The 24,000-nt window shown below is 37.4% G+C and overlaps 1 protein-coding gene across 1 annotated transcript in view; it reads right to left on the bottom strand.

The window, feature by feature from the left end:
* LOC148944366 (uncharacterized) overlaps positions 1–24,000 on the bottom strand; it is a 469,003-nt gene that overhangs the window by 415,570 nt on the left and 29,433 nt on the right. The window contains exon 5 of the mRNA XM_089099911.1: positions 19,067–19,154. Coding sequence (XP_088956037.1) covers positions 19,067–19,154 — 88 coding nt within the window. The remainder of the gene's footprint in view (positions 1–19,066; positions 19,155–24,000) is intronic.

Raw genomic sequence — 24,000 nt, 5'->3', positions numbered from 1 at the left:
AATCCATGAAAGCACTCTCAAAATTTTCTAAATTCGAATAAACCAAACGCATCTCGGAATGTACAAAATGATAATAAACTTCACTTTTCCCCTCATTTAAATAGAACACATTTAAAACAATAGAAACCTCAATTGAATCTCTCTCCAACCATGGAATTTGTTTCTCCAGTAGTGCACGAGTTTTATCTACATGGGTATGCTAAACTTGTACGGGGTCAAAAACAAATTTCCCCCCCCATAAGTGAATTAAAAGGGTCTCTAAAGGACACAATGTAAACAACTATTGCATTTAAAATTGTGTTGGTCAATTGAAAATCGGGAAAGGTTGTATCCCCCGCCCCCTCTTGTATAGAATCTCCTGCTCCAAGTTGTTCAACAATAGCTGGGATATGCTCCACTTCAGTTGTTTGAAGTGGACTCATTAGGGTATCGGAGACTGGAGGAGGAGGAGGAGAAGGGTTCCCAGTTAATTCGTTTGTGAAATCCTCCAAAAGCTGTAGTGTATTTTGGCTCAAGTCCCCCTGCCCAACTGTGCTATTATCTACATTTAAAAACTCATTTAAATACTCAGCAATATTATCAGGTTTTTTATTGGAATTGGTGATATCACTCCGTGGCGAACTACCGTTGGAGAGCTCCTTTCCTTCACCAACTAATGAGGCGGAGGACAAAGAATATGGGACCAACGCTCGTCCAATCTCTAAATTTAAAATAGCTCATTTTCAAATTGTTCAAATCATCCCCTACTGTTTTTTAAAATTTGGATTATTATTTAAAGTCAGCGCTTAGTAGTAGTAGTAGTAGCAGTATGCGCATATTAGCATTTGGTTAATTCAACTGAAAGAGAATCCAACTTAATATAAGATTATTTGAAAAAAACTACGTTTTCTATGGAGTTAAAGAGGCTGAGTTACAAGGTCGAACCTTAAAACGTACAGGGATTAGGAGGCACAGTTGGGGGCTGCCGCCCCCAAACCCCCGCTTTCGCAGCCTTTAAATAAAAAAAAGTTTTTTAAACTGAAAGTAAGGAGCGACATTAAATCTTAAAACGAACAGAAATTATTCCGTATATGAAAGAGGCTGTGCCCTCCTCAACGCCTCGCTCTTTACGCTAAAGTTTTTATTGTTTAAAAAAAGAGTTGTGAGAAAGTCAAACTTTAGCGTAAAGAGCGAGGCGTTGAGGAGGGCACAGCCTCTTTCATATACGGAATAATTTCTGTTCGTTTTAAGATTGAATGTCGCTCCTTACTTTCAGTTTAAAAAACTTTTTTTTTATTTAAAGGCTGCGAAAGCGGGGGTTTGGGGGCGGCAGCCCCCCAACTGTGCCTCCTAATCCCTGTACGTTTTAAGGTTCGACCTTCTAACTCAGCCTCTTTAACTCTTTAGAAAACGTAGTTTTTTTCAAATAATTTCTGCACGTTTTTGTACAGTTTATTACTTATTATTGATTGACTAACTGTTAGATGATTGTGTATTATTCTTTTCTTTCTCGACAGGGTGTTTTAAGTGTCGACCTTGTAACTCATTTTTTTTAACTCTTTAGAAAACATAATTTTTTTCAAATAATCTAAAAAAGAAACTGATTTTTTTTTTTTTAATTTAAATTCAGTATATAAAAAATTTGATATATCGGTGAAACGAACTCAGGTTTTCCTCTTGACACCCAGAAGTCTCACCGCTACACTAAAGAGACCTAATTGAAATTGTTTTTTAGTGAGGTGATGAATCTTTTTGACGCAAGCAAAACTTGATATTTGGTTTTTGGAAAACAGGGAAGGAGTGATCAGATTGAGCTGAAATTTCGAGGATAAGCTGCCAGGCCCAAGGAAAGCTTATCCTCTAAATTTCAGCCCGATCAGACAACGTTAAAGGGGGGTTGTGGTGGGAAAAATTAACATGGGCTAATATAGGAAAACAAGGTTTTTCGTAAATGTAAGTTCGGGGGATAATTTTTTCGGTCTGAAAATATCAAAAGGCCCTAACAGGTCGAATTCTGCTTCGAATGAGTCCTCATTCAACCGGATCCGGTGCCAACTGTGGCCTGTAGGCGTGGCTAAGAAAAAAAAAGAAATGATGAATTTTAAATGGCTATATTTGGTTTTTTGAAAACAGGGAAGAAGTGATCGGATTGAGCTGAAATTTCGAGGATAGGCTCCCGGGCCCTAGAAAAGCTTAACCTCTAAATTTCAGCCCAATCGGACAACGTTAAAGGGGGGCTGTGGTGGGAGGGTCGAAACTTCCGGTCCAGTTTACCCCATGAAGATAAAGTCGGAGGAGGATGAAATTTTGCAAGTTTCTTAGTTTGACCTCGGGCTACAAAATTCGATTACCGCCGTCTCTCTGCGACCTCTAGGACCTGAAATCGCTTAACATTGTGGTGGGTCGCCTCTTTATAGAGGCACAAGTGTGCCTCCTTGATATTTACAATCTAAAACGCCGCTTTACATAGAAGGCGGCAATATGATTTTGTTAAAAAAAATAGCTTATTTTCAAAGTGTTCAAATCAGCCCTACTGGTTTTTTTTTTTTTTCCGCGGCGCTTTCCCGCAGCGCTTCCCATGGCGCTTCTCAGGCCCGCATCGCTTATCGCGGCGCTTCTTGGGCCCGCACTACTTCCCCGGCTCGCAGTATTTCCCGCGGCGCTTTTCGGGCCCGCAGCCTATCTTATATTAGTATAATGTATTTACAATCTAAAACGTCGCATGACATAGAAGGCGGCAATTTGATATTGTTCAAACAATCCCTCCAAACAAAATTTCATATTAATACTCTTTATCTGCTCTGGAAAAAAAAAAACATAATTTGAAATGGATAGCCATCTCCTGTCATGATACACAACTCATTCCGATAGAAAGTTGTTTTTTTTTATAATATTTGTAGAGGCAATGTGAACCATTCGCTAATAAAGTAATTTATAATGCAATGGATTTTGCTACTTATTATGAGTGGGATATAGTGCATTTTTTTTTGGCTTCACTAATCTAATTTAGCAAGGGTGAATGCATGCACTTGACATGATTCAAAAGGGGAGAACATTATATTTCCTTTGGGGAGAAAAAATCTTTCAATATCCCGCTGAGATATACTTTTACACAGTGTTCCAAAATGGTGCATGTAGACAAGGCCTAAAAAAGTTGGAAGAAATAGGTAGATATTTCTATATGATAGGTAGGAAAAAATGCTTACATTTGCATAATCCATCTGGGCTTGGGTGTCGGATGGATCTGACATAGCATGCTGGAGGGTAACCTCCTGACCTAGCGTTGATGGGGCAGCTATTAGAGGTCCAACGAGAGCGGATGTGCAAGCGATGTCACAATCCAACACGGCTTGGGCGGGCATCACTTCTTTAGGAGGCTTCGGCCAGCGACCATATTGTATTACTGTCGACTTCACAGGGACCACATTATTAGCCCTTGCTCTCTTACTGGGTGGCGGCGACGGGCATTCTTCACAATTTGCCTTAAAGAAGAGAAAAAAGTTAGTATTGAAATAATTTCCCCCCTTTTTAAAAGAAGGAAAATTAGTATCACCATCCACACGAACCATATTTTTGCCTAGAAAAGAATTTATCACTAAGAAAGCCCCCCCCTACGTCAGCACTTCCAGTAAATCAAAAAATGAAAATATAATAAACTCAGAAATCAAATGCTATTTTAATTAATTAAAAAAAAGGCTTATTCATAGACATTCCAGCCCCTTACTTTTCATGCAAACACTTTGTTTTCATTTTACAATAATGGTGATAGAATTGAGGCATGCCCCCCCCCCCTTTCACCAATGCCCTAAATATATTGTTAGTAATTGTTTTTGAAAATAAACGAATCCACAGGTTACGAATCCACAAGCTTAATAAACAGCAATCTCTTTTTGCTTAAAACTGCTTTAATTTGAGAAAGAGAAAACATATCCTTTTTATCGTTGAAACCTTTTGGTTAAGTCACTAACGTTAATGATTAACAAGCATGAAGTGCAATTGTGGGGTGTCAGCGGTTTAAATCATTGCGGAAAAATTCTTTTAAGTCAAGCAAACGGCAGTGGTGGCTTAAATGGAAACGGTTTATTAATAGCTATGGGAATAGACAGAAGTTGAATGTCACTTTTTGATAGGCTTACAGAAAGAATAAATTTATCGAAAAAAAGGGAAATATTTCTATTAGTAAAAATTATACCTGTAAAATCAGAGTGGTGGGAGGGGTGTCAGGTTTAGGTAATAAAAAGAACATATTTTATGTTTCCTAGTGAGTATAAAGATTGCACGGTGGTTAGGTTTGTGGGGGGAGGGGGTACTTACCTAAATATACTAGAGGGTGACCAAGGAAAATAATTTAATTTTGAAAATAAAAAATGAAAATGTACTCACATTGCTAATTGTGGCTGCCAAGGCTTCAAGTTCATCAATAACATTTAGTGGTTTATCCATTGTCAGGTTACTTTACTTTCTGATAATTTAATCACAGTGCATGTCCGTTATATACGAAATCTCAAGTGTGAATTGTTATGTAACTGGGGGAAAACCATATGTAATCAGCTCTCTGATTGGCTGAGAAGGAGGATGTATCTGACTCGCTGATTGGCTGAGAAGGATGCATGTACTTCCGGTTTCCTATTCCTGGACACCTTGACATTCATCCCTAGCATGCACTTGTCCAAAACAACAACAACAACGAATAAATCCCTCGGGCCTAAAGATCAAAGAAACCGTAATGTTTCTTAATTACCCCTTCGTGAATCAATACAGTCCCCTAGCGATTATGTAAATCAATTTCTCAGGTTAGGTTAGCCTAAAGATCAAAGAAGCCATGTTTGTTTCTTAATTCCCCTTTCGTAAATCAATACATTCTCCCCCACCGATTATGTAAATCAATTTCTCAGGTTAGGTTAGCCAAACAACAATGAAGCCATGTTTGTTTCTTAATTCCCCTTTCGTGAACCAATAATTCCCAAACCGATTATGTAAATCACCCATTGTCATTACACCTGGACAAACAACAGCAAATAAATTGACCTTGAAACATCCATCAAAGTGAGAAAATTCCTGTTTTTCCATTCTCACTGACAATGAACCATAAAACAGACATAAATTGCGGTTAACATCCATAAATGTGAGAAAGTTCCTGTTTTTTCATTCTCACTGACAAAAACCATAAAACAGACATAAATTGTTGTTGACATCCATGAAAAACATCAAATAAATTGACCAACACCCATAACCATCCAAGAAAACATCCATAAAAGTGAGAAAGTTCCTGTTTTTCCATTCTCACTGACAAAAACCATAAAACAGACATAAATTGCTGTTGACATCCATAAATGTGAGAAAGTTCCTGTTTTTCCATTCTCACTGACAATGAACCATAAAACAGACATAAATTGCTGTTAACATCCATAAATGTGAGAAAGTTCCTGTTTTTTCATTCTCACTGACAAAAACAATAAGACAGACATTAATTACTGTTGACATCCATGAAAAACATCAAATAAATTGACCAACACCCATAACCATCCAAGAAAACATCCATCAAAGTGAGAAAATTCATGTTTTTTCAAGTGAGAAAATTCCTGTTTTTTCATTCTCAGTGAGAAAACCATAAACCACGTGGTTCGTCCCGGAGTCGGACCCCCCTTTCTACTTCTGTATCTATAGCGGTGGACGATGCGAAATTGGATAAGCCAACAAATACATGAAGTAATACGCTTTAAACTGATTTTTCTGAAAAATACTTAGAAAATAGAAAATATCAAAACACTTATACCAAATATAAGGCACCAACAAGAAGACACCAAGATGAGGCCTTTAGTGTACCAGAGAAAAAGGAAAGCAAATTTTTAGTGTGTACGTTTCCACAAAAAGCTTGAGAAAATTTGGTTCAATATGAAAAACAAAATGAGGGATTTCAATTCCCATTTAAAGATAAATTATTAAGTTCTTCTGTAAAGTATATACAACTAAAAGAGAGGAAAAAGATTCAAAGCGAAATTACCCTTCGATTCGCATTTAGTGACGATTTATTTAATACTACGGCAAAATAAAATAAAACTAAGAAAGAGAAAAAAAAAATCAAAATAGCAATAAAGAAAAGTAGTCGATGATGATATGCACTGGAGTCCAATTTACATTTGGTGATAATTTATTTTACGTACGTAAAAACTTAATAAGAGTACAAAAGAAAAGAGAAATCCAAACAAGGAATAAAATTTGCAGATTCAGTCTGAGAAGACAGAAAGTAAAATTTTTGGGGAGTTACAAAACAGTGGAATAACAAAAGAACTTAGGGAGAAGAGGTCTTGTACCCATTAGAAACATCCAGTGCTTATCAAAAGGTAGAATTGAATAGATTACAAAGGGCTTTTGAAAATTTGAGAGGTATTGAGTTTCAGTTTGGATAGGACAGACTTTAGAAGAAACCTAGGAGCAGTTTTTATCAAAATGGTAATATTTTTAGCTTCAAATGGTAATAAAATATGCCATTAATATCAAATGACCCCCCCCCCATAGTCCCTGGGGAAAGGTCTGTAAGTTATGAATTTCGCCCATTGTTTACGCATAGAATTTTTTATTGGGAAGCATACAGATAGTATCTGGGGAGGCGGGGGTGTAAATATTCTGCTATGAAGACTCCACGGAGAGAATTTTCAATGGAGAGGTAAATTTCGGTGTGAGGGTAAACTTTCCTGTGAACATTTTAAGCGTGGGCAATTTGCCAGATTTCCTATACAAAATTATTTTTATTTGTCTTACTTTATCGTTGCTGACTTCAGTTTTACACGTGGAGATGTTAAGGAAAATCGTCTGGGGGAAATTTTTACCGGGTTAGAATTGTCTAGAGTACCTCTCCGTAGGTGGGGGGAAGAGAATTTTCCACGGGAGAAATTCTCCATGGTAGAGTTTTCCACGGGATAAATTTTCGATTGGGAACTGTCTTCGGAAGCAACCTTCTACTAAGGTTGGGGGTGGGGTTATTTCTTGGAAAACTTTTCCATGAATCAGAAGATTTCCGGTATGATTTTAAAGACAATCAGAAATTAAGTCTTTTTCAAATAAATGTGCGTTTAGAAAAAAAATCCCCTGGAATCGTCGGCAAGGAATTTTCTGGATGGAACTTTCAGCTAGAATGGAATTACCTGGGAGAAATTTCCCTGGAGCGGGGTAGTTTAAGTATAAAGAACTTTTCATGGACTTTCAAAAAGTTTTCAGGGAGGGGAGCCGGAATTTCTGGTATTATTTCAAAACGATCCGAAAATAAATATATAAAATAAGTTTTTTCAACTGAAAATAATGAGCAACATCAAAACCTAAAACAAACCGAAATTATCACGTATATGAGTGAGGTCTTGAGGAGGGGGCAACCCTTCAATATACGTAATAATTTTTATTCGTCTTAGGTTTTGATGTTGCTCCTTACTTTCAGTTGAAAATAAATTGCTGTTTTTCTTAAGTGTCATTTTTCTTGGATTCTTCCTTCTTTCATATTCTCATTTGAATTATTAAGACGGTTTTTTAACATCAGGTTGGAGGGGGTTTAGGACCATGCCTAGGATCTTTTTTCGGGGAGGGGGAGGGAGAGGGTTATCACAGAAATTTGGTTCGGGGGAGGGCTTAACGTAAGACGGGAAAACCCGCCTAATCGGCCCTGAGGGGAGGGCACCTATGCAATAATGAACTACTTGGACTAGTCTTCCTAGCCTACATTCTTCTTGCAAAATAATGCAGCTTTCACTTGTTGCGGTCCATTTTTAGCAGTTCTCTGTTTTTTCGTATATTCTTGCCCAATAGTTGGTTTTCCATTTGATCATTGCTTATACTGCTTTATTGCATTTTAATCCTCAGATCAAAGAGATAGCATTTTTTTTTCAAAATGTTAGAATTTTCAACATCACAGAGAAGTAAAAGAACGGAAAGAAAACGCCGGAAATCGTTCAGATTCCACCCGAAAATCGCGACATTAGGAGGAAAGGGCAAGGTATCCCACAAGATCACCGATAAACCAACTATTAACATTTTATCGACTTCAAAACTGGATTATCTAGTCTATTATTTGTAGTAATGATAGTGCTGATTTCAACTATAAAAAACCTACCAGACAGCTTTCTTGGCCAACCAGACAGGTTTCTGGGCCAACCAGACAGGTTTCCATTGAATTGCTGCTGATTTGAACGGTACATTCAACCATACATTCACGCCTACAAGAAACCGGTACATTAAGTTACCAAGGACAGTCATACATTAAGTGGACAAGCATGTTTTGAAACAAGTCAAGGCTTTATAAGATAATTAGAGTGGTTTTTTTTATTGATATGAATTGCACAAGAAAGTGTCGTTTGACGTAGACATTTTAAAAAGCGATCTTTAGCTATAAAGTGGGCAAGCATGTTTCGCTATACTTTTTCAAAGAGAGTGAGTATCTTCTCACATGGCCTTCCAATGTTATTTAATGGGACCTCTACACTTGGTTAATTGCCTTAACTCGAGAGTAGTTTGTTATTAAAAAGAATTGGATCTTACAATCAGAATTGTTTGATTGACATTTGCAAAAAAGGGTAACGGATTCGCGAAATGGACTATACGAACGATCTTATTTGAATAATAGGTGAAAAGAGCTAGATAACAATTGAGAATTGAAGATGGAGAAAAAAAAATAAAAAAAAGGGTTAAAGTGATTAGCAGTTAAGGTAACCCTGAAGAGCATATAAATTAATACCTTATTTATTATAAATTTGGAACAATATCAATCTTTGGAAACGGTTAACGATGATAAAATGGTCTTAGGAGTTAACCTAGCTTCAGCAGAAGCTTAGGATAGTAGCGGTGACAATTGAGAGATAAGGAGCAATTGCTCCCTATTTTTGAAAAATACCTTTTTGTGGCATTTATACTTTTAAAAAATACAAAGTTCAATATTCGAAGCTATCTTCAGTAGGAGCTTAGGACAAAAGTGGCGACAATTGAGAGATAGAGATTGTTTGCACCCTAGTTTTTGAAATTCACCTATTTGTGGTATTTTACTTTAAAATAGTTCAATATTCTAATCTATCTCCAGCAGGAGCTTAGGATAGTAGCGTGGACAATTGAGATATAAGGAGCAATTGCCAACTATTATTGAAAAAATAAATTTTTCTGGATTTTATGCTTTTAAAAAATTAAAAGTTCAGTAGTCTAACCTAGCTTCATCAGGAGCTTAGGATAAAAGCGGTGACAATTGAGAGATAGAGATTAATTGCCACCCTAGTTTTTGAAAAATCCCTTTTTTGTGATATTTTACTTTTAAAAAGTTCAATATTCGAAGCTAGCTTCAGCAGGAGCTTAGGATGGCAGCGGTGAAAATTGAGAGATAGAGATTAATTGCCCCCTTGTTTTTGAAAAATACCTTTTTTGTGATATTTTAATTTTAAAAAGTTCAATATTCAAAGCTAGCTTCAGCAGGAGCTTAGGACGGCAGCGGTGACAATTGAGAGATAGAGATTAATTGCCCCCCAGTTTTTGAAAAATACCTTTTTGTGATATTTTACTTTTAAAAACTTCAATATTAAAAGCTATCTTCAGCAGGAACTTAGGATGGCAGATCTGACAATAGAGAGATAAAGATCAATTGCCCCCCTAGTTTTTGAAAAATACCTTTTTGTGCTATTTTACTTTTAAAAAGTTCAATATTCGAAGCTAGCTACAGTAGGAGCTTAGGACGGCAGCGGTGACAATTGAGATATAGAGATTAATTGCCCCCCAGTTTTTGAAAAATACCTTTTTGGGATATTTTACTTTTAAAAAGTTCAATATTCGAAGCTATCTTCAGCACGAGCTTAGGACGGCAGCGGTGACAATTGAGAGATAGAGATTAATTGCCCCCTAGTTTTTGAAAAATACCTTTTTGTGATATTTGATGACAGAGTGGATGTCTTAGACTAGTTATAATGCTGTACTCTGGCATGAATTGCTTGCGAAAACCCGGATGAATTACTTGAAAATAAAGTTTGGCAAGAAATGTCTGAAAAGTGTTTTTGGGGAGATGGGGCGATGACAAAAGCGTGTCTTAGAGTAGTTATAGTTCTGTACTGTGGCATGAATTGCTTGTAAAACCCCAAATGAATGACTTGAAAATAAAGTTTTAACAAGAAATGTTTGAAAAGTGTTTTTGGGGAGATGGGGCGAGGACAACAGCATGTCTTAGAGTAGTTATAGTTCTGTACCGTGGCACAGATTCCTTTGGAAAAACCCAAATGAATGACTTGAAATAAAATTTTTAACAAGAAATGTCTGAAAATTGTTTTGGGGGGGATGGAGCGATGACAGATTGGATGTCTCAGACTAGTGATAGTGCTGTACTGTGGCACGAATTGCTTGTGAAAAACCCAAATGAATGACTTGAAATAAATGTCTGAAATGTCTGAAAAGTATTTTTTGGGAGATGGGGCGATGACAGAGTGGATGTCTTAGACTAGTTATAGTGCTGTACTCTGGCATGAATTGCTTTTCGAAAACCCGGGTGAATTAGTTGAAAAAAAATTTTAACGAGAAATGACTGAAAAGTGTTTTTGGGGAGATGGGGTGATGACAGAAGGGTGTCTTAGACTAGTTATATTTCAGTACTGTGGCAAGAATTGCTTTCGAAAACCCAAATGAATGACTTGAAATAGAATTTTTAACGAGAAATGTCTGAAAATTGTTTTTGGGGAGATGGGGCGATGACAGAAGCGTGTCTTAGAGTAGTTATAGTTCTGTACTGTGGCACGAATTGATTGTGAAAAAGCCAAATGAATGACTTGAAATAAAATTTATAACAAGAAATGTCTGAATAGTGTTTTTTTTGGGGGGTGGGGGTTGGGCGATGAGAGATTGGATGTCTTATACTAGTAATAGTGCTGTACTGTGACACGAATTGCTTTCGAAATTCCAAATGAATGACTTGAAATAAAAATTTTAACGAGAAAGGTCTGAAAATTGTTTTTGGGGAGATGGGGCGATGACAGAAGCGTGTCTTAGAGTAGTTATAGTTCTGTACTGTGGCACGAATTCCTTGTGAAAAACAAAAATGAATGACTTGAAATAAAATTTTTAACGAGAAATGTCTGAAAAGTGTTTTGGGGAGATGGGGCGATGACAGAAGCGTGTCTTAGAGTAGTTATAGTTCTGTACTGTTGCACACATTGCTTGTGAAAAAACAAAATGAATGACTTGAAATAGAATTTTTAACAAGAAATGTCTGAAAATAGTTTTTTTTGGGTTGGGGGGGTGGGGGGGGGGGCGATGACAGAGTGGATGTCTTAGACTAGTAAAAGTGCTGTACTGTGGCTCGTATTGCTTGCGAAAAACCCAAATGAATTACTTGAAATAAAAATTTTAACGAGAAATGTCTGAAAGGTGTTTTTGGGGAGATGGGGCGATGACAAAAGCGTGTCTTAGAGAAGTTATAGTTCTGTACTCTGGTACGAATTGATCGTGAAAAACCCAAATGAATGACTTGAAATAAAATTGTTAACAAGAAATGTCTGAATAGTATTTTTGGGGGTATGGGGCGATGACAGAGTGGATGTCTAACACTAGTTATAATGCTGTACTCTGGCATGAATTGCTTGCGAAAACCCGGATGAATTGCTTGAAAATAAAGTTTTGACAAGAAATGTCTGAAAAGTGTTTCTGGGGAGATGGGGCGATGACAAAAGCGTGTCTTAGAGCAGCTATAGTTCTGTACTGTGGCACGAATTGCTTGTGAAAAACCCAAATGAAAGACTTGAAATAGAATTTTTAACAAGAAATGTCTGAAAAGTGTTTTTGGGGGGATGGGGCGAGGACAGCAGCGTGTCTTAGAGCAGTTATAGTTCTGTACTGTGGTACGAATTCCTTTTGAAAAACCCAAATGAATGACTTGAAATAAAATTATTAACGAGAAATGTCTGAAAATTTGTTTTTGGGGGGAAGGGGCGATGCGAGATTGGATGTCTCAGACTAGTAACAGTTCTGTACTGTGGTAAAAATTTATTACGAAAAACCCAAATGAAGGACTAGAAATAAAAATTTTCAAAATACATTTCTGAAAAGAATTTTTTGGGAGATGGGGCGATGACAGAGTGGATGTCTTAGACTAGTTATAGTGCTGTACTCTGGCATGAATTGCTTTTCGAAAACCCGAGTGAATTAGTTGAAGATAAAGTTATAACAAGAAATGTCTGAAAAGTGTTTTTGGGGAGATGGGGTAATGACAGAAGGGTGTCTTAGACTAGTTATAGTTCAGTACTGTGGCACGAATTGATTGTGAAAAACCAAAATGAATGATTTGAAATAGAATTTTTAACGAGAAATGTCTGAAAAGCGTTTTTGGGGAGATGGGGCGATGACAAAAGCGTGTCTTAGAGTAGTTATAGTTCTTTACTGTGCACGAATTGATTGTGAAAAACCTAAATGAATGACTTGAAATTTATTATAAGACATTATTTATAATATAAAAAAAAATTATAATAAGAGGTGTCTGAAAAGTGTTTTTGGGGAGATGGGGCGATGACAAATTGGATGTCTTAGATTAGTTATACTGCTATACTCTGGCATGAATTGCTTTCGAAAACCCGGATGAATTACTTGAAACTAAATTTTTAACAAGAAATGTCTGAAAACTGTTTTTGGGGAGATGGGGCGATGACAGAAGCGTGTCCACACACAGAGACGAAAATCACATAGAGACGACACACACAAAGAGACAACACACACACACAGAGACGACACCCACACAGAGACGACACACACACAAAGACGACACACACAAAGTGACAACTTACACATAGAGATGACACACGCAGAGAGACAACACACACACAGAGAGGACACACAGAGAGAAATGACACACACACGCAGAAAAAAAACAAACACAGAAAAAACACACACACATAGACGACACACACACACAGACAAGACACACAAACTTAGAAGACACAAGTACCGAGATGACACACACAAAGAGCTGACACAAACACAGAGATAAACCACGCACAGAGACCTAGGGGGTATTTAATCTCTATCTCTCAATTGTCACCGCTGCCGTCCTAAGCTCCTACTGATACACGCAGAGAGACGACACACACACACACAAAGACAAGAAGCATAGAGACAACACGCGCACAGAGACAACACCCACACAGAGACGACACACACACATAGCGACGACACACGCACAGAGACGACACACACGCAGAGAGATTACAAACACATAGAGACAACACACACAACGAGACGACACACAAAAACGGATACGAACCACACACAGAGATGACACACTCACAGAGACGACAACCATCGAGAGAAGACACAAAAACAAACATGACACGCCCACAGAGAGGTCAAACACAGAGAGACGCGACACGTACAGACGCGACACAAGAAAATAGTCAGTGCGAGAGAAATATCCAAAAAGTTGGGGTGATCTAGGTTCACTTAGAGTGGCGCGCCACTCAAAGTGAACCTAGATCAACCCAACTATTTGGATATCTCTCTCACTATGACTCTGTTTGTGTGTCGTCTCTATGTGTGTGTGTCATCTCTGTGGGTGTGTCGTCTCTGTTTTTATGTCTTCTCTGTTTGTTTGTCGTCTCTGTGCGTGTGTCGTCTCTTTGTGTGTTTCGTATCAGTGTGTATGTGTCGTCCTTTTGTGTGTGTTGTCTCTGTGTGTTTGTCGTCTCTGTGTGTGTTTGTCGTCTCTCTATGCGTGTAGTCTCTGTGTGTTTGTCGTCTCTGTGCGTGTGTCGTCTCTATGTTTAAGTCGTCACTTTGAGTGTGTCTTCTCAGTGTGTTTGTCGTCTCTGTGGGTTTGGCTTCTCTGTGTGTTTGTCGTCTCTGTGTGTGTGTTTTCTCTATGCGTGTGTCGTCTCTTTGTGTGTGTGGTATCCGTGTGTGTGTGTCGTCTCTGCGTGTGTGTCTCCCCTCTGTGTATGTGTCTTTTATGTGTGTGTGTGTCTCGTCTCTCCGTGTGTGTTGTCTCTCTGTGTGTGTATCGTCTCTGTGCGTGTGTCGTCTCTATGGGTGTTTCGTCTATGTGCGTGTGTCATCTCTGTGTGTGTGTCGTCTCTGTGTGTGCGTGTCGTCTCTGTGCGTGTGTCTTCTCTCTGTGTGTCGTCTCTGTGTGTGTGTCGTCTCTGTGCGTGTGTCGTGGCTATGCGTTTTTGTCGTCTCTGTGTGTGTGTTGTCTCTTTCTGTGTGTGTGTGTCGTCTCTGTGTGTTTGTCTTCTCTCTGTGTGTGTGTGTCGTCACTGTGTGTGTTTCGTCTCTGTGCGTCTGTCATCGCTATGTGTGTTTCGTCTCTGTGTGTGTGTGTTGTCTCTGTGTGTGTGTATTGTCTCTGTGCGTGTGTCGTCTCTATGTGTGTTTCGTCTCTGTGTGTGTGTCATCTCTGTGTGTGTGTCGTGTCTGTGTGTGTGTGTGTCGTCTCTTTGCGTGTTTATTCTCTCTGTGTGTAGTCGTCTGTGTGTGTGTGTCTTCTCTGTGCGTGTCTAGTCGCTATGTGTGTGTGTCTATTCTTTGTGTGTGCGTTCTCTCTGTGTGCGTGTTGTCTCTATGCTTGTTATCTTTGTGTGTGTGTGTGTGTCTTCTCTGTGTGTGTATCAGTAGGAGCTTAAGACGGCAGCGGTGACAATTGAGGGATAAAGATTAATTTCCCCCTAGTTCTCTGTGTGTTTGTCCTCTCTGTGTGTGAGTCGACTCTGTGTGTGTGTCGTCACTGTGCGTCTGTCATCTCTTTGTGTGTTTCGTATCTGTGTTTGTGTGTCATCTCTTTGTGTGTGTTGTCTATGTGTGTTTGTCGTCTCTGCGTGTGTGTGTCGTCTCTCTGTGTGTTGTCTCTGTGTGTGAGTCGTCTCTGTGCGTGTGTCGTCTCTATGTGTAAGTCGTCACTTTGAGTGTGTCGTCTCTGTGTGTGTGTCGTCTCTGTATGGGTGTCGTCTCTGTGTGCGTGTGTTGTATCTATGCGTGTGTTGTCTCTATGTGTGTTTCGTATCTGTGTGTGGACACGCTTTTGTCATCGCCCCATCTCCCCAAAATTGTTTTGAGACAGTTCTTGTTAAAAATTTATTTTCAAGTAATTCATCTGGGTTTTCGAAAGTAATTCATGCCAGAGTACAGCACTATAACTAGTCTAAGACATCCACTCTGTCATCACCCCATCTCCCCAAAAACACTTTTCAGACATGTCTTGTTATAAATTTTGTTTCAAGTCATTCATTTGGGTTTTTCACAATCAATTCGTGCCACAGTACAGAACTATGACTACTCTAAGACACGCTTCTGTCATTGCCCAATCCCCCCAAAAACAATTTTCAGACCTTTCTCGTTAAAATTCTTGCTTCAAGTCATTCATTTGGGTTTTCGAAAGCAATTCGTGTCACAGTACAGCACTATCACTAGTCTAAGACATCCACTCTCTCATCGCCCAACCCCCCCCCCCCCCCCAAAAAAAAAATTTCAGACATTTCTTGTTATAAATTTTATTTCAAGTCATTCATTTGGGTTTCTCGCAATCAATTCGTGCCACAGTAGAGAACTATAACTACTCTAAGACACGCATCTGTCATCGCCCCATCTCCCCAAAAACAATTTTCAGACATTTCTCGTAAAAAATTCTATTTCAAGTCATTCATTTGGGTTTTAGAAAGCAATTCGTGCCACAGTACTAAACTATAACTAGTCTAAGACACCCTTCTTTCATCACCCCATCTCCCCAAAAACACTTTTCAGACATTTCTTGTTAAAAATTTATTTTCAACTAATTCACCCGGGTTTTCGAAAAGCAATTCATGCCAGAGTACAGCACTATAACTAGTCTAAGACATCCACTCTGTCATCGCCCCATCTCCCAAAAATACTTTTCAGACATTTCCTGTTAAAAATTTTATTTCAAGTCATTCATTTGGGTTTTTCATAAGCAATTCTTACCACAGTACAGCACTATCACTAGTTTGAGACATCCAATCTGTCATCGCCCCATCCCCCCCAAAACAATTTTCAGACATTTCTTGTTAAAAATTTTATTTCAAGTCATTCATTTGGGTTTTTCAAAAGGAATTCATGCCACGGTACAGAACTATAACTACTCTAAGACACGCTTCTGGCATCACCCCATCCCCAAAAAAACACTTTTCATACATTTCTCTTTAAACCTTTATTTTCAAGTCATTCATTTGGGTTTTTAAAAAGCAATTCGTGCCACAGAAAAGAATTATAACTACTATAAGACACGCTGCTGTCATTGTCCCATCTCCCCAGAAACACTTTTCAGACATTTCTTGTCAAAACTTTATTTTCAAGTAATTCATCCGGGTTTTCGCAAGCAATTCATGCCAGAGTACAGCATTATAACTAGTCTAAGACATCCACTCTGTCATCAAATATCACAAAAAGGTATTTTTCAAAAACTAGGGGGCAATTAATTTCTATCTCTCAATTTTCACCGCTGCCGTCCTAAGCTCCTACTGTAGCTAGCTTCGAATATTGAACTTTTTAAAAGTAAAATATCACAAAAAGGTATTTTTCAAAAACTGGGGGGCAATTAATCTCTATCTCTCAATTGTCACCGCTGCCGTCCTAAGCTCCTGCTGAAGATAGCTTCGAATATTGAACTTTTTAAAATTAAAATATCCCAAAAAGGTATTTTTTAAAGCTGGGGGGCAATTAATCTCTATCTCTCAATTGTCACCGCTGCCGTCCTAAGCTTCTACTGAAGCTAGCTTCAAATATGGAACTTTTTAAAAGTAAAATATCACAAAAAGGTATTTTTCAAAAACTGGGGGGCAATTAATCTTTATCTCTCAATTTTCACCGCTGCCGTCCTAAGGTTCTACTGTAGCTAGGTTCAAATATGGAACTTTTTAAAAGTAAAATATAACAAAAACGTATTTTTAAAAAACTAGGGGGCAATTAATCTCTATCTCTCAATTTTCACCGCTGCCGTCCTAAGCTCCTGCTGAAGCTAGCTTCAAATATTGAACTTTTTAAAAGTAAAATATCACAAAAAAGGTATTTTTCAAAAACTAAGTTGGCAATTAATCTCTATCTCTAAATTGTCACCACTTTTGTCCTAAGCTCCTGCTGGAGATAGCTTCGAATATTGAACTTTGTATTTTTTTAAAATTATAAATGCCACAAAAAGGTATTTTTTCAAAAAAAGGGGGCAATTGCTCCTTATATCTCAATTGTCACCGCTACTATCCTAAGCTCCTGCTGAAGCTAGCTTCGAATATTGAACTTTTTAAAAGTAAAATACAACAAAAAGGTGTTTTTCAAAAACTAGGGTGCAAATAATCTCTATCTCTCAATTGTCACCGCTTTCGTCCAAAGCTCCTGCTGAAGATAACTTCGAATATTGAACTTTATATTTTTTTAAAGTATAAATGCAACAAAAAGGTATTTTTCAAAAACAGTGGGCAATTGCTCCTTATCTCTTAATTGTCACCGCTCCTATCCTAAGCTTCTGCTGAAGCTAGGTCAACTCATAAGACCATTTTATCATCGTTAACCATTTTCAAAGATTGATATTGCTCCAAATTTATAATAAATAAAGTATGAATTAACATTCTCTTCAGGGTTACCTTAACTGCTAATCACTTTAAATCTTTTTTTCTTTTTTTTTTTCTCCATCTTCAATTCGCAAATGTTATCTAGCTCTTTTTCCCCATTATTCAAATAAGATCGTTCGTATAGTCCATTTGGCGAATCCCTTACCGCTTGTTGCAAATGTCAATCAAACAATTCTGATTGTAACATCCAATTCTTTTTAATAACAAACTACTCTCGAGTTAAGGCAATTAACCACGTGTAGAGGTCCCATAGAATAACATTCGAAGGCAATGTGAGAAGATACTCACTCTCTTTGAAATGTTTTATATAAACATGCTTGCCCACTTTATAGCTAAATATCTATTTTTAAAATGTATCCTAAAAACCACACATTATTGTGCAACTAATATACATAAAAAAAACCACTCTAATTATCTTTTAAAGACTTGAATAACTTCAAAAAATGATTATCCACTTAAGGTATGACTGTCCTTGGTAACTTAATGTACCGGTTTCTTGTAGGCGTGAATGTATTTTTGAATGATTTTTGAAATCAGCAGCAATTCAATGGAAACCTGTCTGGTTGGCCCAGAAACTTGTCTGGTTGGCCAAGAAAGCTGTCTGGTAGGTTTTGTATAGTTGAAATCAGCACTATCATTACTACTATTATTATCATTTTCTTAGGACTTTAGTTCGCATCCTACACCTTTGAAGCCATAGAAACCCAGCTTCAGAATTAAAATATAGGATAACCAATTTAAATTCAAGCTGCTCCATTCCAAGCCTTTTATTTAGGTCAGGACTTTTTTGTCACTCTCTTCTCTCCCCACAGTTAAAAAGAGAAAGAACTAGTTACATCCCGTAACAGTGGTATGCTCAGGACCTCTCTTGGGGGGGGGGGGGCATCAGTCTATCTATACATGAGTGCAAGAAGTGTATTGATCATAAATCAACCAACAAATATTATTCATAGACAAGTAGCAAATGAGGTAAACAAAATTATTATAAACGCAATGACTCATAAACATAGCATGTATGAGTCGACGAAGCAAAGAGAAAATAAATTATACAACACCATTAAAAGTAAAGAACAACCGAAGAGAGAATACAGAAAAGAGACATAAAAAGAGTTAGAAAGGAAAGAAGATGTGAATTCAGGAGTCTCAGTGAAGGGAGGGGGGCTTTTCTCACCATCTTTTTCCTTTTTCTTTTCCCCTTTTCCTTTATAGAATTCGACGAAAATAAACTTTTAAACAAAAGCTTTGGAGCAACAGAAATATCCATTTTAGGCGAGAAAAGGGTTTAAAAATAGTATTTTCTGGCATTTGGTGGCAGAAACTTTAGAAATACATGTCACTAAAAGCGCACTATTCCTTACATTTTAATCTTAGACAACTATTTTAGGGAAGCAAATGACTTTATAACTAATATTGTGCCGTGAAAGTCCAGGTTTCAATCAAGTCAATATTAGGAAGCGTCACTTTTTTGCTTTACCAATAAATTAAGTGAGTAAATAGTCTGAATAAACTATCTTCCAAACTGATCAATATTTTCTGGAGCAAAGTACTTTACAATTTGGAATTTATCACTAAAATTTCCATTTCTTCTCGTCTCTTCAAATATCCTTGCTAGAAAGCAAATAATCTTAAATAGGAACAAGAGTATTATTCTACGAAGCCACAAAAAACCTTTATAAACTAGAATTGAGAATCGTCACTTTCCGACTAATCAAACAGATCGTGGTAACAAAGTTTAAGTAAGGAGCGATTCGGCTCAATAATAACCAAAACTCTAAGAAGTAGAGTTTTGATAACAATAGTTACATTGAAAGAATCGAACTTTGATTCTGATTCAAAATATGTAAAATTCATCAAATTTAATGGTACCCATTAAAAGTTAAGAGCCTGAGAAAATTTGCCCTATTTTTTAAAAAGGGGAAAACACCCTCAAAACTTCAAGTGATCTTGAAGTTTACTACTAATCTACTCCTATGTACAAAATTTTTTTTTTGCCAGAAGAAAGACCACGGATGTGTGTTTACCCAGTAGTCATAGAATATTGTGAAAGGGATCATTCGAACGGAAGTTAAAAGTCCTATGGCCCATTTTAAGTGACCAATAAATTTTGGTCACATTCATTTAAGAATTTTGAGATGACCATTTTGTTCAGCATAGTCAAAAAAATCTAATAACGATGTCTTTGAAGATGACTTAACCCCCACATTTCCCAGGGAAGGGCTGCAAGTTATGAACTTTCCCTATTGTTTACATATAGTATTGGTTAATGGGAAGTGAACAGACATTTTCAAGGGGTATTTTTCTGGTGGAGGTGGGGAGTTTACGTGAGAAGATATTTTCAAGGAGGAATTTTTCAGGGGGGAGCCGGATTTTCCAGCATTATTTTCAAAAAGATCAGGAATTAAATTGAAAAAAAACATGTTTTTCAACCGAAAGGAAGGAGCAACAGTAAAATTATAACGAAACGAAAAGAAATTATTACGTATATGAGGTGTGTCACCTCCTCGTCATTACCTCACTCTTTACGCTAAAGTTTTTTTTAGTGCTTTTAAGAGAATTATTTATTCTAATTAAACGGCCTTTGGGGTTCAAGAGTCATTATTAAAGTATTGGGATAAAAACTGACTTTTAGCGTAAAGAGCGTGATATTGACGAGGGGGAGACCCCCTCATATACGACTAAAACTGGTATTCAGTATGCCTCGAAGAAGCAAAAATTTGAAATTTAGCATAAAAAAGTTTTTTTTCTTATTTCCTTTAACGACCCTTTCTTTTCTGTTCTCTTTTGAATGATTAAGTTCAGTGGTTTAAATTGAAAAAAATCGTGGGGGGGGCAAACTTTTAAATATCGCGGTGGAAAATTATGTATATTTTCGTCCTAAAAGCATACTTCTTGTGCTATAAAACTTAAATAAAATAGTAGATACAGGGTTTCGGGAAAAGAGGGGGGGGGGCATCTTGGTTACGAAAAAAAACTATTTCCTCAAGTACTTAGGCCTATAGTTATAGCCTAGGACAGTAACCCTTTTTCTTCTGAATTGTTTCAAAAATGTGCAGAAAAATCAAAAATATACAGACTTTATTCAATTTAAAAAAAAAGGTTGGAGTGGCGGTAACTTCTTATAAACGAATAGAGAGGATGGTCTGAAAAAGGTGTTTTCTGTCGTGAAGCAGCGGAAATTTTAGAAGTTTATCTCTTAAAAGTGTAATGCCGCTTGTATTTGCATTTTTTAAACACTTATTATAAAGTAGGTAAAACATAAAGATGAGAATTATGACGCGATGGGTCAAAGATTTTAAAACTTCAGGATTAAGGAATCTTATTTTGTTTGTTTGGTTAGAAATGAAATGAGTGGCCTAAGTAAGGTTTGGGACACTTACCACATGACGAGGAAAAAAAAAAGGTACTTTCAAATATCGCTCGTGCAGAATCTTAGAGAAACGTCTTCAAGTATATAAAATTCCCGAAAATCATATTTTGTTTGTCCTTGAATGGCTTAGAACAGTAATTTCTGGCTCAAAGTGCCATAAAGCTTTGAGAACTACCACTAAGACCTATACTTTTCTTTGGATTTGGATCTCACACACATTTGTTAGGAAATAATGAATCTCAAAAGCAATACTTTGCCGCACTGATGTTTTCAATAATTTGGTATTTGTTATTCAAATATTTGTAATATTATATACAGTAATGCTTTAATGAAATTAACAACTTCATGAAATTTTAAGAGAAAAAAACAAGTTTCTTAACTAAAAGTAAGGACCCATATTAAAACTTGAAATAAATAAAAATTACCCATATATGAGGGGGGCTTCCCCCTTCTAAGACCCTCTTTCTTTACGAAAATTTTTTGCTTTTTTCTCAAATCTTTAAGAACGACTTCACAAACAATAGGGCCGCTTAATGAGAATAAAAGCTTTGTCAAAGCAATAGAGACTTTAGTTTAAAGAGCAAGGGATTTAGAAGGGTGCAGCCCACTCATATATGCACTAGTGTTTTGTCTTTTTCAATGTTTTTCTGTACTTTCAGTTGAAAAATTTATTTTTCTAAATTTTAATTTCTGACTGTTAATCAGATCATGCTGGAAAACCCGGATCCCTCAAGGTGGTTTCAGGCACCATCCCCAGTCCCCACTTTGCACCCACCGAAACTCTTTCAGAACTAATGATTGGAAAACAAGTTTACTATTCATATTAAACGGTCATTCTGTTTCAGGAGTCGCTCTTAAAGAATTGGGACAAAAAGTCAAAACGATTAATTGAAAGTATATGTATACTAAAATACACGTATGCTATATAATAAAGTATACTATAGTGTATACGTGCACTATATACTAAACTATTCTAAATTACACGTAATAATTTCTATCCATTTTGAGTTTTGATGTTTCTTACCTACTTTCATTTACAGTTTCAGTTACTTTCATTGCTCCTTACTTACAAAGTTACAAAAAATTTGGAGCCATACGGCTCCAATGTCATTATTATTTGTTTATTTATTTTTTCCCAGAGGCACTTCATATGGAAGGGGTCGTCGTAGAAACTTCAAAGGGGAATCATTCGATTGGGAATCGAGAGTTCTAGTGCCCTTTTAATATCTGAAAGTGATTGGAGGCCCCCCACGCCCATCATTCCCCCAAACACAGCCGATAAAAATTTGAGATAGTTATTTTGTTCACCGTAGTTGATTTCAAGATAGAAAATATGTTTTTGAGGAGGACACTCCCCCACAATCCTCAGGGCAAGGGTTTTAAGTTATGCCCGGGGGGCATACATGAACGACGTTGGCACAATTTATAAATTTTTTCCTTTAGAGCAGGGCACTTCGTGTCGAAGAAGTTGTCGTAGAAACTTCGAAAATGGCTCATTCAATTGGAAATTGGAGTTGTTTGTGCTCTTTTTAATAGTTGAAAGTGATTGGAAGGCGACTAACATTCCTTCCACGCCCACCATTTCCCGAAACTCATCCAATCAAAATTTAGAGATAACCATTTTACTCAGCGCAGTTGATTTCCAGATATAAATTATGTTTTTAAGGAGGACACTCCCCACAGCCTTAAGGACAAGTGTTGTAAGTTATGCCCTGGGGGCATGTAAGGTTTTTATAGAAGACGTTGTCATAGAAAGTTCAAAAATGCTCATTCTATTGGAAGTTCAAAGGGCTACTGTCCGTTTTAATAGTCAAAAGTGATTGGAGGGCAACTAACCCCCTCTCACGCCCACCTTTTCCCCAAACACATCCAATAAAAATGTTAAAGAATTTAAGGTTGTGGAAATTAGGTCTTTCAGGATGACAACCCCCCCCCCCCAGTCCTCATGGCAAGGGTTGTAATTTTTTCCCTGGGGGTATATAAGGTTTTGTATAGACGGCGTTGTCGTGGAAACTTCAGAGGGTTCATTCGATTGGAAATTTAAATGGCGAGTTCCCTTTTTATTACTCGAAAGTGATTCTAAGGCAATTGGCACCCCTTCCACGCCCACCATTTCCCCAAACACATCCAATCAAAATTTTGATATAGCCATTTCGTTCAACGTAGTTGAAAGTTCTGGACATTATTTGTTTGAGCCGGACACTCCCCCCACAGTCTTCAGGGGCAAGGGTTATAAGTTATGCACTGGGGTCATATATGGTTCTCATGGAAGGAATGGTTGCATAAACTTCAGAGGGGGTTCATTTGATTGGAAATTGAAAGTTCTAGTTCAATTTTTAAGCGTCAAAAGATATTGGAGGGTAACCGGCTCCCCCCCCCCCAAAAAAAAAACAACATTTTTTCCCAAATGCATCCAATAAAAATTTTAAGATAGCTATTTTGGTAAAAATAGTTCAAATATCATATAACAAAAATTCCGGTGTCGACACAACCCCCCAGGGCACAGGGGCAGGTGTTTTAAGTTATGTACTGGGGGCATATATGGGTCTTATGGAAGGGATGCTCGTAGTAAATTCAAAGAGGGCTCATTTGATGGGAAATTGAAAGTTCTAGTTCACTTTCTTAGAGTCAAAAGAGATCGAAGGGCACCTAGACCCGCCCCCCCCCCTTCACGCCCTTTTTTCCTCAAGTTCATCCGATAAGAACTTTGAGATAGCTTTTTTTTAATAGTTCAAAGACATTATAACCATAACTCCGAGGTCGACACAGCCCCCCAGGGCTCAAGGGCTGGTGTTGTAAGTAGTATGTTAACTTATACTTTGCGTAGACATATAGCAGTCTCCATGTTATTCTACGTTCCATGGCAGCTTTCCAAGGCATATTACCAGACTGGTTATTTGGCAAGGTATAATGTAGTCAAACATGTTTTGAGAGTATGGTCGTAATAATATAATGTGGTCAAACAGGTTTTTTTCTGTTATTGCTGTCAATTGCACAATGAATGTACATCATGAGTTCACGTGCACATTCTTAAAAAACTGGTATGTTATAAAGTAGTCAAACATGTTTTGGGAGCACGCACGAAAT

The sequence above is a fragment of the Artemia sp. Qi Xiang Cuo genome, chromosome 14 (genome assembly GCF_049724085.1).
Source record: "Artemia sp. Qi Xiang Cuo chromosome 14, ASM4972408v1, whole genome shotgun sequence".
NCBI classification, from domain to species: Eukaryota; Metazoa; Arthropoda; class Branchiopoda; order Anostraca; family Artemiidae; genus Artemia; species Artemia sp. Qi Xiang Cuo.
The sequence above is the reverse complement of the archived record's forward strand: the minus strand, read 5'-3'. Positions and strand labels throughout refer to the sequence as shown.